The 18,952-nt window shown below is 44.7% G+C and overlaps 1 protein-coding gene and 1 long non-coding RNA gene across 2 annotated transcripts; one reads left to right on the top strand and one right to left on the bottom strand.

Moving 5' to 3' along the window:
• Positions 1-4,604: 4,604 nt before the first annotated feature.
• LOC144459611 (uncharacterized) lies at positions 4,605-5,175 on the bottom strand. The gene is made up of 3 exons (XR_013488455.1): positions 4,921-5,175; positions 4,762-4,836; positions 4,605-4,673 (listed from the first exon to the last, which is right to left on the bottom strand). It is a non-coding gene; the product is annotated as an uncharacterized LOC144459611 (long non-coding RNA).
• A 265-nt stretch (positions 5,176-5,440) lies between these two features.
• Positions 5,441-18,124, top strand: LOC117246294 (uncharacterized). Its single transcript, XM_078164116.1, has 4 exons — positions 5,441-5,500; positions 10,509-10,573; positions 11,765-11,824; positions 12,071-18,124. The coding sequence occupies exons 1-4, from the start codon at positions 5,441-5,443 to the stop codon at positions 17,988-17,990; spliced, it is 6,105 nt and encodes a 2,034-aa protein (XP_078020242.1). The 3' UTR covers positions 17,991-18,124.
• The last annotated feature ends 828 nt before the right edge of the window (positions 18,125-18,952 follow it).

The raw sequence follows: 18,952 nt of genomic DNA, 5'->3' as shown, positions 1-18,952 counted from the left end.
GAGGGAAAAAAAATCATCATTAAATATCAGTAACATGGAGAGATGGACTGACACCAAACTTTTATTAATCAAATGTTTGTATAATGGCACAACAATTACATGTTAAAACTGGGAAAACTAAATAATTTTTGTCAAATACAGTATATGCACATAGTGTATTATGTTGATTTTTAATAATTTAATTGTAGCCAATTTCTGTTATACCCTCTGCTTATATTCCTGGGGGATATTCCAGAAAGCGGGTTTAGTGAAAACTCTGAGTAGGCTATGTTAACCCTGAAATGAGGGAAAGAGAGGTAAGTCAAACTCAGAGTCAATCACCATAGCAACTGACTCTGAGAACCTAACCTGCTCCTGGCAGGTTTTCTTTAAGAAACTCTGAGTTCACCCTATGGCAAGCCGTTTTAACATTTAATAGCTAAGTTTGACTATCCGGAATTACCATTATAGATATCAACAACGTCATTTTGACTAGGAGTAATGTCATTGTGACTTGTATGAATTTTAATTGAAGATATCTATAATGTCATTCTGACTAGTCAAAACTGAATTACAGATATCTGTAACGTCATTCTGACTAGTCAAAACTACAGTTACAGATATCTGTAATTCAGTTTTGACTAGTAAGATTCAAACTATTTTTGCCATTCATGTGTATGGGGTTTGTCATTATGGATATCTACAATTACATTATGACTATCTATAATTCCAGTTTGAGATATCTACAACGTCATTTTGACTAGTCATAATTCGAATTCAAGATATCTACAACGTCACTCTGACTATCTGAAACTCAATTCAAGATATCTAGAAAGGACCATGTAGATATCTTCAACTGATGATAATTAAAGATATCTTGAACTTGAATTATGACTAGTCAAAATTAAACTGTAGATAGGCCTATCTCAAACTGGAATTACAGATATCTACAATTCAGTTGCAGATATCCGCAATAACAATTGTAGATATCCGCAGCTACATTGGAGATATCTATATTGACAAACCCCATACACATGAATGGCAAAAATAGTTTGAATCTTACTAGTCAAAACTGAATTACAGATATCTGTAATTAGAGTTTTGACTAGTCAAACTCTAATTACAGATATCTTCAATAAGAGTTTTGACTAGGCAAAATTATGTTGCAGATATCTGTAATGAATATCCAGTCTAGCGATTAAATGTTAAAACGGCTTGCCATATTCACCCTGTCTCCTCCCTACTGCCGAGCCTGAAGCAAGCTGTCAGACAGACATGGGTTGTTCGTATGTAGGAAATAAGATCAATATCGAGGCAGAATTAATTCGCAATGCCTCACGCCGGGAGAGGATCTTCAGATCCCATTTAGATGTGTTGTCTTTCCCCAATGAATATATGTTTGAACGGCAGCCTACCGTTTTTTGATTAGGCTCAATCATTTACTGGCCACACATATCAAATCTGAAACACCGCAGACGTGCGCTCTCATCAAAGCAAATGTTGTGCATCGCGCTATACATTTTGTGAATGGTAGCTTTATATATGATAATGGACAGGGACGGTTTTTGCTATGGGCAATGTGGTCAACCGCCCAGGGCGCAATCTATGTGAGGGTGCACGAGCACCCTCCAAAAAAACCCTCCAAAAAACCCCCAAAACTCGCCAGTTTTCTAGACTACCGCTCATTTCCACATCAAGTTAGTGGAATGGGCGCTGGGGCACCCCTATTATCATGTTTCAACCAGCAGCAGAAAGGAAAGGCGAATCCTGGCAGTTGTGGGTTGAACAGGGGTCACAGACAGGAATACGGCGGAGGCTCATAGTGCTCTGCGGCACAAGATAACGGCTTACCGGCGACAGAGAAGTCCGACTCCAGGTCCAGTAATTTCCTCTTTCGTTGGTGTCATGACTGCCCAGTAGTACCTGGACAACCTAGTCGTGGCAGCACACAGGTATGTGGGGTGTCAGAGGAGAAACGAGCCGTTCACATTTATCTCTTTGTGGCAGGTAACGGTCCACAAACCTCATCGCACTTTAGGGACTGTTCTTAACTTATGAAGGGACTGTTCTTTACTTGTCAGGGGAGGAGGGTGGCTGGTTGATTTTTATTTTATTTTTTTTATTTTATTTTGATCCCCCCTATGTTAATCACTTATAGATGCTGTTTTTGAAATATGAATAAGTCAATAAGTATTTTATTCCATTGAAATATCAGTGATGTATTATAGAAAAGTGATTTATCGCCGAGGGATGGTTCGCCCAGGGCGTAAAACTAGTCAGGACTGCCTCTGATATTGGTGGCCTACAGTAGCCTACATAATGAAATAGCCACTGAATGACAGGTTATTTAAGCTACTTTGTTTAATAAATCAAATATAAATAAAACTAAAGAGAGGTACAATCATGGCCAAGTAAAATATGCCTTACCTGTTTGAATGATGTTTTTATATTTCATTTTAAGCTGCTTTCAAGTGTGTTTTTCCCCTGTGCGATTGCACCTACATGAAAATCAGACTCTATTCAAAACCACTCTACCACCTTCAATTTTTCAAATGTAAATTAATGGCAGGGCTCTCAAGTTTTGATGTCAGTTCAGAGTGAGATTTTTGCTGGGTGGGGGAGGGGTCTTGGGTATGATAGTTTTTAAAGGATTCAAATTTCAAATAAGTCATCAACCATCTATTAGCAAGGATTCTTTTTTAATATTTTTTGGGGGGGATTTTGCCTTAAATTGATAGGACAATTAAGCGTGAAAGGGTGAGAGAGACAAAGGGAATGACATGCAGCAAGGTGCCACAGGCTGGAGTCGAACCCGGGCCGATGCGACAAATGCCACATCTATGGGACGCCTGCTCTATCCAGTAAGCCACCAACATCCCATCAGAGAGGATCGTGCTTGCTAAATTTCACATGCCGCCTCTCTCTCCTTGGCAGCTTTAGTGGTGTTACTTTTTTACAAAATATATGCTCATATTCACTGTAGACATTCATGAGCACCTCCAATTCCACAGGTGTAAAATAAGTTGATCACTTTTTCTCTCCGGTTGCCATGGTGACTCAAGGTATCGGGGATCCACTGATGATGGCTTTTTATTGTGGTTGTGCACGCGCTTAACTCAAGGTGTACCTACTCAGAGTTGATTGAACTAATTCAAATCAGCTGTTCTGGAACTGGATACTCAGAGTTTCCCAGCTCAGGGTAAGTCAACTCAGAGTCCAGGATTAGACTCAGTTTGTTGAACCTCCTACCTGGAATACCCCTCTGGGGCCTGTTGTTCGAAACCTAGATAAGGGATCAAGCCAGGATATGTTGGTTATCCTGGCTTAACTTAGCGTTGATTCGGTTGTTCGAAAGCAGAGACACGTATGTTGCCATGGAGATTTATTCTGTGCACTTAGCCTGGTCCCGACTAGGCTAACAACCAGGCTTAGTTTAGCCTGGTGCATTATCTGTCCAGTCAGCTGTCACTGCGATCGGAAATCAATGTGTTTTACCGTCATTTCATGTTCTTATGTATGTATTTGCCTCATTTTTGAACAAAAAACATTAAGCCTACAATAATAATAATAAAAAAAATTAACATTTAAAACATTCTTCTTGTCATAGCCCAAGCATACTTTGACATGCACATATCCTTACCAATAAAATGATTAATTGTTGGAATAAACATACAAGTAGGTGTATTTGGCATTAACACAATTACTGTAGTGGTTATTAGGTTTCATAACTGTATGACCTTGCCAAATTATATTCACAGTTAAAGGACAACTTCGGTATTTTTCAACCTGGGCTCTATTTCCCCATGTGTATGTGTGCGTATGATTCATGGGTACCACTCATTCTAAAATTGGTTCAGTATTGAGCCGCGAAACGAGCTAAAACGGTAATGGGGGCAAATGCGTCCCGTATAAAAGTGCTTTTTTTTGCCACTGACCGGTTCAGATCGCCAGTGCTATCTCTGTAAATAGCATATTGTAGCGGCCCTGGGGCAGTGGTGAGTGTGAATGAGTGGAGTCAGCTGTCAGTCAGTGTTGGAGCAGAAAGGCGGAAGTTGTCCCCGCTCGGCACTCGGTATTGTAAATGAGTATGTGTGTGTGAAGTGTGTGTCAAGCTAGAAGAGTCAGAGGACTGAGTCTTTTACGTGCTACCCCCTGGAGTGTTACCGGAGTTTTTGGAGTGCTCAAATAAACGGGCCTTTTTCCCGAACTCAAAAACAGGATGTCGCGCAACACCCCGTAAGTTACAGCTTTCAAAGGCTGCCTTTGTCGGACGGCGAGATGCTCAAGTTGTAGCTAGTTGTGCTACAAATGGATGCTAACACTCCTCTCCAAACACTGCGCCTTGCAGACCATCGGGTCTGCAGTGCTCACTTCTCCCAAGATGACTACTGCCAGCCGAAGAAGAGAAGACATCCAATCCCGAAACACCTCTTCCTCAAGAAAACGGCTGTCCCACGAGTAGAGAGAGCTACAGACACAGTGGAGCAAAGCTCATGACATCACACAGCCCAGAGGTAAGGGAAAGGCTAAGTTAGTATGCTATTTACAGAGATAGCACTGGCGATCTGAACCGGTCAGTGGCGAAAAAAAGCACTTTTATATGGGACGCATTTGCCCCCATTACCGTTTCAGCTTGTCCTTCAGGCAATACTCACTACATTTCCAGGCAGGCTGTCAGGCTGTTCATCTGTGTCCTGTTACAAATATATTTTCTATGAGCACCACATCACTGACTTCTTATACATTAAGGATTAAATTATCTACACAAGACTGGCAGGTTACCTCAAACCTTCTGGAGTCCAGAGAAAGTGTCTCTTCCTCATCTGCTGCATCCCCTGCTGCAGATGTGCCTTCACCCTGCCACATTAAATAGAATTTGTATTGACCTAATGTAAACTTGCAAGACATGTCAAGCAAATGCCTCTAATGAATAACACTCACCGGATCATCTTCTGGTGGCTCCAGAAGGGTCAGTGTGTCACCTGACACTGCAAGACAATCCAAAGTCAGACAGTCCACATAACACCAATGGTTGATTAATGAATGAATAAAATGATTGATTCCATGTACAGTATACTGGAATAATGTACCTTGTATGAAGAGGGCGGTTTCTGTGGGTGGGACAGAGTCTGTAGCTGTCACCCCCGTATCCCCTCCGTCATCGGCCTGCTCGGTTCTGATCCAGGGCGAGCTCTTCCGCTGGTGTGAAATCAGCAGTTGGTTCTCGAGTAATATTATATCCACTGCTCACCTTTAAGGTGAAGTGTACAACTGTTAATTTGTGGAATGAACTTTAATTGTAATTATGAGATTCATTTGCGCAGCAAGTGTATATTTTTAGATTACTTACGCATTCTGTCGGTCCGCAATTGTTTGCCACGCACTCTCTCTCTGCTTTATTATCCCTGCGGGGTTTCCTTTCTTAGTGATTATATGTTTTACCTCTTCATAAGTGTCCATGATGAGACGCTGCTCACTGAGTGAGAAGTATGCGGCACGCGTCCTCTCCATTGCTGCATCGGTGAATCCGTGATCGATCTCGGGGTCTATTTAAGAAAGCCAAGGACGCGCACTTATCCGAATGAGTTACACTTGGCTTGACAAAGCCGCGCCTCCTCAGCCTGGCTTGGCGTTCGAACAACCAATTAAGCCAGGATGGACTTAGGGGAATTTGTCCAGCCTCGCTTTTCCACTTATCCTGGATTGGTTAATTCTACTTTCGAACAACAGGCCCCTGGTGTACATATTATTGTTATGTTGATAAAGATGGGGGGAAAAAAATGTGTACCAAAGTTTACCCATATCCATCAATAGGGGGTATCATTACACCAAATGTGACCTGACATATAGGCTACTGTAACTCTGCTCCGGAGTCAGAGTTGGTGCGGCTTGTGATGGAATGTGAAATGGATAATTCATTGTCATAGGCCACGGTGACTTTTCAAATACGTACGTAACTGTAGGCTAATTCTAAATCCAACTATAACTTAGGATGTTTTGTTTTGGTCTTTAAAGAGTATTGATCAAAGTATTGAGTTTTGAGACTTAAAATTGTGTTTTTTAAGTGAAATGGTATTGCAAAATCATTTAGGATGGACATTTACAATGCGGTCCCAAAGCATTTATTCAATTTAATGAAATATCTATGTAACTAAGAAATCATCACATTTTCACCAATAAACTACTCTGGTGTCAAAACACAGTTTTCCGTAAATAAATACATTTGGAATACAAGAATATTCAATATTTTATTCTGAGGCAAATAATGGATCATTAATATTATATTTTGAACAACATCTTGAGTTGCTTTTTAAATGTAATTGTTACACCTAGATGATTATCTATTGCTTATTACAATGATGGCTCAGCGATACATTTGAGAATAGAATAATGATTAATAAATAAATGATAGAGAAAAAAATCACAATTAAATATCAGCAACATGGAGAGATGTTTTGGGGGCATCTCTTAATAAAGAATTGAAGTGGCATAAAACATGTTTAACTGTTAATACACATTGTGATAATAAGAAACTATGAATTTTGCAAGCGATATATCCAGTAAAACACATGTTGGAGAGGTGGAGACTGGATATTGAATAATCTTGCAACTGTTGTGACTTCTTTAGATTAGAAAATGATATTTGTCATCTGCTCTTTTATATTATTTTCACACACAAAATATTCTGGATGGATAATGTACATTTTATAAGGAGAAAATAAACTACGTGTGAAGGACATGTTACTTAGTTTTGAAATTAACAGAATGGACAAAGATCTTATGGTCTTTGGATGGCTGGTTATATTAGTAGAGAAATTCCACAATAAAATAAATGGACTGACACCAAACATCTTTTACTCATACTTTTGCATAACAGCACCACAATTTACACATGTTAAAACTGGGAAAACTAAATATTTTTGTTAGACAGTCTATGCAGAGTGTATTGTGTTAATTTACTTTTTTTTAATTATTTAATTGTAGCCTATTTTTTCCATACCCTCTGCCTATATTCCTGGTGTACATATTGTTGTGTTGATAAAGATGGAAAAAAAATGTTTACCAAAATGTACCCATATTCATCAACAGGGGGAGTCATTACACCAAATGTGAGTCATGACATATAGTAAACTACCTGCTCCAGAGTCAGAGTTGGTGTGGCTTGTGATGGAATGTGAAATGGATCATTCATTGTCACAGGCCATGTTGACCTTTTCAAATAAGTCCATAATAATAATCTTAAATCCTAACTATAACTTAGGATGTTTATGTAAATGTCTTTAACTCAACATGCCGATGTTTCCCCACAGTGGTAACGCAGGTAAAACACTAAAAACAGCAGCTCTTTTAACATGGAGGAAAAACGTATTCTGGTGTGCTGTGTGAAAAGTTTCCACACCCTTTTAACAATCGTGATGACTGTACACAGATGCAGATTTTTCATTGATCTGAAACCTCTGTTCTCCGTTTTCACAAATAAATACAATACATCACAACTGTTGAATCCTATCTCCTATTCAAAAAAATAATAATAATGATTAAAAAGTTCCCTTATGAGCACTTTTTTGTCTGAATGGCCAATAAAAAAACAACACGCCCTATAGTCATTTTTATTTGCTACATATATATATTTATTTATGATATAATAACTGCAATAGACTATTTGATTCTGTTCTTCTAGTGTTTTCATATTTTTCTATCATTTTTGTATTCACTAAAGTTTCCAACTAAAGACAAAAAAAGACAGAACACCTGTTACATCTACTTGTATATTCATGAAAATATCAGTGCTTAATATAAGGGCTTTTTAGAAAAAATTAACTTCACTAGTAATGATACATGAACATTATCAGTAAGTCTGCAGCTGGTGGGCCAGAAATGAAAAGCTATACACAGTATAGCTACAATTACTACAAAGTACCTGCATTAGGTATATCTTCTTAGGAGTACAATATATGCAAAAAATAATGAGTTGCATCACTGTCTGAATTTGTTTTTGTTTGTTTGTTTTGTTTTTCTGATAAGCAGAGTTTTTATCATACAGGTTTTAAAGTATGATGCAAAACTAATTTGGCATGAAGTAATGTGCTCCTGTGACTATCAGCACTGTTTACTTGACAGGTGATCTGTGGGAGGTGCAGTGCAAAAACAACAGACTACGTAGCCGACGTCAGAAGAAGACGTCACTAAAACTAAAAGTATGCATCCTGACAATAAAGTTTTAAATAGAACAGCTCAATAGATAGCAACTGGATAACCATTACGCATAAGTTAAACTGACATAATAGTGGTTTAAATTACTCTTAAACCTGACAAACCTGGTCTTAAAATTTAATCTAACATTAATATTAAGCTTTAACCTGCTCCACTGTCAGTGTGTAGAAATTAATTTACATGAAAAGGAAATACTTAGCTTTGAATAAAAGCTGTGAGGTGGAAAATACATCACTCAACCTTCTTACAATTATGTTCAAGAAACAGCAGTAACGGGTTATCTGTTGGTCTTGGCAAGTCTTAAAAGGCACTGGATTCATTTTTCTCTCAAAAATCATTTTCACAGTTAATTTACAAAACTTCCTCTTGCCCATCAAAGGCAGAAATATTAGTCACAAAATGTTTTTGTATCTAACTGTAAGCTGTCAGGAGCTGTCCAACACTTTTAAACTGAAAGAGTGATTGTTGCCACAGTAGATTGTCAGTTCAATACTACTTGAGGAGTTTCAGTCAGCACCACCCGACCTGAAGCAAACGCTGTTTCTTCTTCTTCTGCTGGCTGTGCCTATTCACTCATAATGGGAAAATGTCAGTTTAAGCAAGAGCTCCAATAAACTTGAAGACATCCATCATGTTACATTTTATGTCTCTTATCCAGGTCCAGGTCTCATTAGATTAATTAAACTGCCATTCTTACATGTAACACTGCTGGTTAAATAATGCCTCTTTTAACAGAGAAAAAAGGGTAAACATCAGACACCAAATGCATTATGTACATGTGTATGTTGCATGACCAGAGAGAATACTGTCGTGACTAATTTTGCCCTAAAATACCCTTGCATTTTGATTTTGTTTTCCTTTCTAGAAAAGCAGAAGTAACTCTAGATCATCACTGAACAAAAATGGTGCAATTTTCTTCAGGCCCTCTGTAGTCTACTCAACGGTAGGACTGAATAGGTTTAAACTGTGATTTGTCAATCCGTAGTTTGTTCAGCTGACATTCCCTGATCCAACTGTAATAGTGCTTACCCTAGACTAACCTTATGTTTCTATTGTGATGTTTTAATAATAGCTTTACTAAGGCAACACGTTGCCTGTTAATTTAAGCTTGTTGTAGACATTATGCACCTGACACTAGAACAGAAACCTGTTCCTGTTTGAATCTGCCCACATTTTAATGCAAAGCTTTTTCTGTTTTTATTGAACTGTTGCTCAGAGGAATCTTTTTTGTCTGTCTGTATTTTTAGTTCTCAGGCTGGTTGGACCAATTGTACAGCGTTTTATTCTCTTTGTACAAAACATTGCTTTTTCTTTTCAAACAAACAACATCCATGTGTAATGAGGACTTCCTTCAACCTAAAAGCAGCAACAACTAAACTGTACTGAATCAAGCTTTTGTGGAAGGCGATTCCAAACTTCTGAATGGCAGTATACTGCTGGAAAGTACTGATAAAGATATAACATTTAATATTTCTAGGTTGTATCTTCCCCACTGGATTTCCATCATACTTTAGGACTTTGGCCAGTATGATCATAAACGGGCATTAAAGTACATGTAAGTATGTGTGTGGTATTGAAAATGTCTTAAAAAGTCTTACATTTAACACAGTGAATGCTTCAGAAACCCTGTGTAAGCAGCTGCAGTTTACTTGTCTTTATTACAGCAATATGCTGCAACTGTTATTTTATGTTTTTTTTTAATCTGTTTTTGGTTGACTCTGAGGTTGGAAGAAAAAAACAGGTTGATATTCACTATTTATTAAATGAAGTGAATTCATACTGAAACATATCAATATCATGAACTGACACTTTCTCAAAAGATAATAAGGAAGGAAAAATGAGAACTACATTTTTTTTTGATGTGTCCATATACACATAATTATTTTCTACCTAACTGTTATTCACTGAATATGTTTGAATATGCAGTTCTTTTTGTTTCTTGTATTTCTTCCCACTCCATTACCAAGCCTTTTCTTTTGTCTGTGCTAACTTACAGTCACACTGGTGAAACTTCCTTACATTCACGTAGGTGGAATGTACCAGCAACTTGTTTCACAGGATGAAAGAAGGGAGTATGCCATGTTACTGAGCCAAGAGACTGACAACTTGACAGCTGACAGTCTGAATCCGATGATTTGATTTGTTCATCACTGTGGCATCAAAACATTTCTGATGAATGCATCACCTGTGAGCCACGTCATTAGCTTTGTATTCTGTTCCAATATAAAGGCCATAATAGATGTGGACTGTCACTTAAGGTGAACGGTTTGGAACATCACAGACGTGAACAGGACTGAATTAAGACACTGGAATAGTGTTTAACTTTGAAAGCAGATAGAAGGGGGGGATTTATACTTTCATCTCATATCTTTACACTTGGGTAAGTGCATTTTTCATTATATATATGTAGACCTTTGTACGTTTATACACTGTGTGTATAGAAGAGAGAGTGTGTGTATGCATGTGTCTGTTTAATGTTTGTGTGTTTACTTATTTATGTACGAATGTATTTTATCAACAGTCTCTGTCTTACCTTTAGGAAATGCTCATGTATTCTCGTTCATTATAATTTAATTGTCATTATCACAGATTTAAAGTGACAATAAGTGACTGCCTCGTTAAGTTATTATAAAATGTTGTAAAATCCAGTTGTAGCTTTCTCTTTAGCTGATATTCTAGTCTGTTTGTTTTTTTAGTTTCCCCCAAATATAGGTGCTATTTAATTTTGTTTTTCATCTCCATTTATTCGGCATTTCTAACCTTTCTCTCACTTGTCAACAGTTTATGGATTTTGTCAGAAAGCCATGAATGAAAATGTACAGTGTACGACAACTAGTACTGTAGTCCAGACCACCTAAACTGAGATCAAGTCATGACCAAGACCAGAGTGTATGGAGACTCAGACAAAACCAAGACTTAGAGGTTGAGACCAAGTTTAGACCAAAACCAAGACCAGTGTGAGTCCCACACTGCATGGTAGAAACTGTGTGACATACAAACCATAGGCACTCCCAAAATTGATCTCAAAGATCCACATTCTCATAAAAACACCTACAAAGACAAAAGAAGATTCCTCTTCATTCACCTCTGTTATTGCCATATTGTCTGTATGTGTTAGTAAAACATGAGAAATGTTTTTATTGAATAATTAAAGGCATTATGGAGATGAATTTAATGGCAGTGATTTTTTCTTTGTTCTCTATGAGCAGACAAATAAGAAATCAACTTCACTTCACTCTGTTTTCACACAGGTCATTTAGTAATATCCCTGTGGTTGTGTTCTTGACTGGTCACAAAATAAAAATACAGAATCCTGACAGAGACAAGACCAAGACCAAGCATTTTATTACAGTTGCTTCAAAGATTAAAGTCATGGATCAGGATACAGATTATTTTATGGACAGATACTGCATTATAGTTATTTTTTGCATTAAACCTTTCCCTTTGAATATTTTGTGTAACTTGAGTTAAAAAGACTAAAATCACTGCTATTATGAAAACTTTCATTTGCAGGTTTAACACTGTGTAATACGTAAAAGTCACTAAATCTCTGTTCTGTTTGATTTTATAGACAAAAAGAAAACCATGATGGGTGTCACACACATTGTATCAGTGTTGCTGATTCTAACAGGTGAGCTGAGTCATGTTGAACCAGTTGCTTTGAAATGGTAATAGAAAATGTGAAAAGGTGAAAAGGCGTAAGATCAACACCAACACAACATCAAGTTACGGTTGAGTTCTTCCCGACACAATATCAAATATTTCTTAGATAAATAAACATCAGAGTGTAGAATCACCTTTAGACTGTAATTACTTAATATAAGAGCAAGATAAATTGTGTTTTACTAAATCTGTTGAATTCTTTGGTGCTTTATAGCTACAATGACACCAGCTGCAACACAAACAATTACAACTGCTGCACCTACAACAGCTGCAGCAACAACGGCTGCACCTACAACTGCCGCACCTACAACAGCTGCACCAACAACAGCTGCACCCACAACAGCTGCACCCACAACTGCCGCACCAACAACGGCTGCACCTACAACTGCGGGACCTACCACTGCAGCACCTACAACTGCTGCACCTTCAACGGCTGCACCTACAACTGCCGCACCTACAACAGCTGCACCCACAACTGCCGCTCCAACGACTGCTGCACCTACAACAGCTGCACCAACAACAGCTGCACCCACAACTGCCGCACCTACGACTGCCGCACCTACAACTGCCGCACCAACAACTGCTGCACCCACAACTGCTGCACCTACAACAGCTGCACCTACAACTGCTGCACCCACGACTGCCGCACCAACAACGGCTGCACCTACAACTGCCGCACCTTCCACTGCCGCACCGACAACAGCTGCACCCACAACTGCCGCTCCAACGACTGCTGCACCTACGACAGCTGCACCAACAACAGCTGCACCCACAACTGCCGCACCTACGACTGCCGCACCTACAACTGCCGCACCAACAACTGCAGCACCTACAACAGCTGCACAAACAACAGCTGCACCCACGACTGCCGCACCAACAACAGCTGCACCTACAACGGCCGCACCTTCCACTGCCGCACCGACAACAGCTGCACCCACAACTACCGCTCCAACGACTGCTGCACCTACAACAGCTGCACCAACAACAGCTGCACCCACAACTGCCGCACCTACGACTGCCGCACCTACAACTGCCGCACCAACAACTGCTGCACCCACAACTGCTGCACCTACAACAGCTGCACCTACAACTGCTGCACCCACGACTGCCGCACCAACAACGGCTGCACCTACAACTGCCGCACCTTCCACTGCCGCACCGACAACAGCTGCACCCACAACTGCCGCTCCAACGACTGCTGCACCTACGACAGCTGCACCAACAACAGCTGCACCCACAACTGCCGCACCTACGACTGCCGCACCTACAACTGCCGCACCAACAACTGCAGCACCTACAACAGCTGCACAAACAACAGCTGCACCCACAACTGCCGCACCAACAACAGCTGCACCTACAACGGCCGCACCTTCCACTGCCGCACCGACAACAGCTGCACCCACAACTGCCGCTCCAACAACTGCTGCACCTACAACTGCAGCACCTACAACAGCTGCACAAACAACAGCTGCACCCACGACTGCCGCACCAACAACAGCTGCACCTACAACGGCCGCACCAACAACAGCTGCACCAACAACAGCTGCACCAACAACAGCTGCACCCACAACAGCTGCACCAACAACAGCTGCACCCACAACAGCTGCACCCACAACTGCCGCACCAACAACTGCTGCACCTACAACTGCGGGACCTACCACTGCAGCACCTACAACTGCTGCACCTTCAACGGCTGCACCTACAACTGCCGCACCCACAACTGCCGCTCCAACAACAGCTGCACCAACAACAACTGCACCCACAACTGCCGCACCTACGACTGCCGCACCTACAACTGCCGCACCAACAACTGCAGCACCTACAACAGCTGCACAAACAACAGCTGCACCCACGACTGCCGCACCAACAACAGCTGCACCTACAACGGCCGCACCTTCCACTGCCGCACCGACAACAGCTGCACCCACAACTGCCGCTCCAACGACTGCCGCACCAACAACTGCTGCACCCACAACTGCTGCACCTACAACAGCTGCACCTACAACTGCTGCACCCACGACTGCCGCACCAACAACGGCTGCACCTACAACTGCCGCACCTTCCACTGCCGCACCGACAACAGCTGCACCCACAACTGCCGCTCCAACGACTGCTGCACCTACGACAGCTGCACCAACAACAGCTGCACCCACAACTGCCGCACCTACGACTGCCGCACCTACAACTGCCGCACCAACAACTGCAGCACCTACAACAGCTGCACAAACAACAGCTGCACCCACAACTGCCGCACCAACAACAGCTGCACCTACAACGGCCGCACCTTCCACTGCCGCACCAACAACAGCTGCACCCACAACTGCCGCTCCAACAACTGCTGCACCTACAACTGCAGCACCTACAACAGCTGCACAAACAACAGCTGCACCCACGACTGCCGCACCAACAACAGCTGCACCTACAACGGCCGCACCAACAACAGCTGCACCAACAACAGCTGCACCCACAACAGCTGCACCAACAACAGCTGCACCCACAACAGCTGCACCCACAACTGCCGCACCAACAACTGCTGCACCTACAACTGCGGGACCTACCACTGCAGCACCTACAACTGCTGCACCTTCAACGGCTGCACCTACAACTGCCGCACCCACAACTGCCGCTCCAACAACAGCTGCACCAACAACAGCTGCACCCACAACTGCCGCACCTACGACTGCCGCACCTACAACTGCCGCACCAACAACTGCAGCACCTACAACAGCTGCACAAACAACAGCTGCACCCACGACTGCCGCACCAACAACAGCTGCACCCACAACTGCCGCTCCAACGACTGCTGCACCTACAACTGCTGCAGCAACAACGGCTGCACCTACAACTGCCGCACCTACAACCGCTGCACCTACAACTGCCGCACCTACAACAGCTGCACCAACAACAGCTGCACCCACAACTGCCGCACCAACAACGGCTGCACCTACGACTGCGGGACCTACCACTGCAGCACCTACAACTGCTGCACCTTCAACGGCTGCACCTACAACTGCCGCACCTACAACAGCTGCACCCACAACTGCCGCTCCAACGACTGCTGCACCTACAACAGCTGCACCAACAACAGCTGCACCCACAACTGCCGCACCTACGACTGCCGCACCTACAACTGCCGCACCAACAACTGCTGCACCCACAACTGCTGCACCTACAACAGCTGCACCTACAACTGCTGCACCCACGACTGCCGCACCAACAACGGCTGCACCTACAACTGCCGCACCTTCCACTGCCACACCGACAACAGCTGCACCCACAACTGCCGCTCCAACGACTGCTGCACCTACGACAGCTGCACCAACAACAGCTGCACAAACAACAGCTGCACCCACGACTGCCGCACCAACAACAGCTGCACCTACAACGGCCGCACCAACAACAGCTGCACCAACAACAGCTGCACCCACAACAGCTGCACCAACAACAGCTGCACCCACAACAGCTGCACCCACAACTGCCGCACCAACAACGGCTGCACCTACAACTGCCGCACCTTCCACTGCCGCACCGACAACAGCTGCACCCACAACTGCCGCTCCAACGACTGCTGCACCTACGACAGCTGCACCAACAACAGCTGCACAAACAACAGCCGCACCCACAACTGCCGCTCCAACAACAGCTGCACCAACAACAGCTGCACCCACAACTGCCGCACCTACGACTGCCGCACCTACAACTGCCGCACCAACAACTGCAGCACCTACAACAGCTGCACAAACAACAGCTGCACCCACGACTGCCGCACCAACAACAGCTGCACCTACAACGGCCGCACCTTCCACTGCCGCACCGACAACAGCTGCACCCACAACTGCCGCTCCAACGACTGCTGCACCTACAACAGCTGCACAAACAACAGCTGCACCCACAACTGCCGCACCTACAACTGCCGCTCCAACGACTGCTGCACCTACAACAGCTGCACCCACAACTGCCGCACCTACGACTGCCGCACCTACAACTACTGCACCAACAACTGCTGCACCCACAACTGCTGCACTTACAACAGCTGCACCTACAACTGCTGCACCCACGACTGCCGCACCAACAACGGCTGCACCTACAACTGCCGCACCTTCCACTGCCGCACCGACAACAGCTGCACCCACAACTGCCGCTCCAACGACTGCTGCACCTACGACAGCTGCACCAACAACAGCTGCACCCACAACTGCCGCACCTACGACTGCCGCACCTACAACTGCCGCACCAACAACTGCCGCACCTACAACAGCTGCACAAACAACAGCTGCACCCACGACTGCCGCACCAACAACAGCTGCACCTACAACGGCCGCACCTTCCACTGCCGCACCGACAACAGCTGCACCCACAACTGCCGCTCCAACGACTGCTGCACCTACAACAGCTGCACCAACAACAGCTGCACCCACAACTGCCCCTCCAACGACTGCTGCACCTACAACAGCTGCACCAACAACAGCTGCACCCACAACTGCCGCACCTACGACTGCCGCACCTACAACTGCCGCACCAATGACAGCTGCACCCTCAACTGCTGCACCTACGACGGCCGCACTTATGACTGCCGCACCTACAACAGCTGCACCAACAACAGCTGCACCCACAACTGCCGCTCCAACGACTGCTGCACCTACAACAGCTGCACCAACAACAGCTGCACCCACAACTGCCGCTCCAATGACTGCTGCACCTACGACAGCTGCACCAACAACAGCTGCACCCACAGCTACCGCACCTATGACTGCCGCACCTACAACTGCCGCACCAACAACTGCAGCACCTACAACACCTGCACCAACAACAGCTGCACCCACAACTACCGCACCTACAACTGCCGCACCTACAACTGCCGCTCCAACAACCGCTGCACCTACAACAGCTGCACCCACAACTGTCGCTCCAACAACTGCTGCACCTACGACAGCCGCACCTACAACAGCTGCACCAACAACAGCTGCACCTACAACTGCCGCACCTACGACTGCCGCACCTACAAATGCCGCACCAACAACAGCTGCACCTACAACTGCCGCACCTACCACTACCGCACCTACAACTGCCGCACCTACAACCGCTGCACCAACAACTGCTGCACCTACGACGGCCGCACCTACAACTGCTGCACCAACAACCGCTGCACCTACAACTGCTGCACCCACAACAGCCGCACCTACAACTGCTGCACCGACAACTGCAGCACCAACAAGCACTGCACCTACAACTGCAGCACCTACAACAGCTGCACCAACAACTGCCGCACCTACAACTGCTGCACCTACAACTGCTGCACCTACAACAGCTGCACCCACAACTGCTGCTCCAGCAACTGCTGCACCCACGACTGCTGCACCCACGACTGCCGCACCTACCACTGCAGCACCTACAACAGCTGCACCTACAACTGCTGCTCCAACAACTGCTGCACCCACGACTGCTATACCCACAACTGCCGTACCAACAACTGTTGCACCTACAACTGCTGCACCTACAACTGCTGCTCCAACAACTGTGGCACTGACAACTGCTGCACCCACGACTGCCGCACCAACAACTGCCGCACCTGCAACTGCTGCACCTACCACTGCTGCACCTACAACCGCTGCACCTACAACTGCCACACCTACAACAGCTGCACCAACAACTGCCGCACCTACAACTGCTGCACCAACAACGGCTGCACCTACAACTGCCGCACCTACAACTGCTGCACCTACAACTGCCGCACCTACGACTGCCGTACCTACAACTGCTGCACCAACAACGGCTGCACCTACAACTGCCGCACCTACAACTGCTGCTCCAACGACTGCTGCACCTACGACAGCTGCACCTACGACAGCTGCTCCAACGACTGCTGCACCTACGACAGTTGCACCTACGACGGCTGCACCTACAACTTCCGCACCTATGACTGCCGTACCTACAACTGCTGCACCTACAACTGCCGCACCTACAACTGCTGCTCCAACGACTGCTGCACCTACGACGGCTGCACCTACGACGGCAGTACCTACAACTGCCGCTCCAACAACTGCTGCACCTACAACTGCCGCACCTACAACTGCTGCACCTACCACTGCAGCACCTACAACAGCTGCACCTACAACTGCTGCTCCAACGACTGATGCACCTACGACTGCCGCACCTACAACAGCTGCACCTACAACTACCGCACCTACAACAGCTGCACCTACAACTACAGCACCTACAACTGCTGTTCCAACAACTGCAGCACCGACAACTGCCGCACCTACAACAGCTGCTCAAACTACTGCTGCACCTACAACTGCTGCTCCAACCACTGTTGCACCTACAACTGCTGCCCAAACAACTGCAGCAGCTACAACTGCCGCACCTGCAACTGCTGCAACTGCAACTGCAGCACCTACAACGGCTGCACCTTCAACTGCAGCACCAACAACCGCCGCACCTACCACTGCAGCACCTACAACTGCCGCTCCAACGACTGCTGCACCTACGACTGCAGCACCTACAACAGCTGCACCTATGACTGCCGCACCTGCAACAGCTGCAGCTACAACTGCCGCACCAACTGCTGCACCTACAATGTCTGCACCAACAACGGCAGCACCAACAACTGCTGCTCAAACAACTGCTGCACCAACCACTGCTGCTCAGACAACTGCCGCACCTACAACTGCCGCACCTGCAACTGCTGCACCCACAAATCTCATAACATCAAGGGTGTCTTTCAGATCTGTTCGAGACACATTTACAACTGACTTGCTGAATCCATCATCTCCAGCTTATATAAGGAGAGCTTCAATGATAGAGAGACAGGTTAGTCTCAACCTTTGTAAGAAAAATGCTAGTACACCTACTGACTTTTTTTTTCAGATAGATCAATCACCAACTCAAAGAATTGATTACTTACTATACATTCTGAATAATAGACATTTAAAAAAAAAGTTGCAAATACAACTTATTTTCTGTTTCTGCAGCTTCATCCTGTTTTTCAAGAGGCATTCCCTTCCTCCTTCAGATCTGTGAAAGTGGTGTCATTTAGGTAATTTGTCAAGATTTTTTGTTGTCTTAAAACAAAAGACTAGTGGCAGAAATGTGATAT

Source organism: Epinephelus lanceolatus, chromosome 22 (assembly GCF_041903045.1).
Source record: "Epinephelus lanceolatus isolate andai-2023 chromosome 22, ASM4190304v1, whole genome shotgun sequence".
NCBI lineage: Eukaryota > Metazoa > Chordata > Actinopteri > Perciformes > Serranidae > Epinephelus > Epinephelus lanceolatus.
The sequence above is the reverse complement of the archived record's forward strand: the minus strand, read 5'-3'. Positions and strand labels throughout refer to the sequence as shown.

Bases quoted from the DNA above. Each gene is read 5' to 3' on its own strand.
- LOC117246294 (XM_078164116.1), top strand. From the start codon at position 5,441: ATGAGACGCTGCTCACTGAGTGAGAAGTATGCGGCACGCGTCCTCTCC. The intron at 5,501-10,508 runs GTGAATCCGTGA...ACACTGGAATAG, and splicing joins TCCTCTCCATTGCTGCATCG to TGTTTAACTTTGAAAGCAGA. The intron at 11,825-12,070 runs GTGAGCTGAGTC...GGTGCTTTATAG, and splicing joins AGTGTTGCTGATTCTAACAG to CTACAATGACACCAGCTGCA.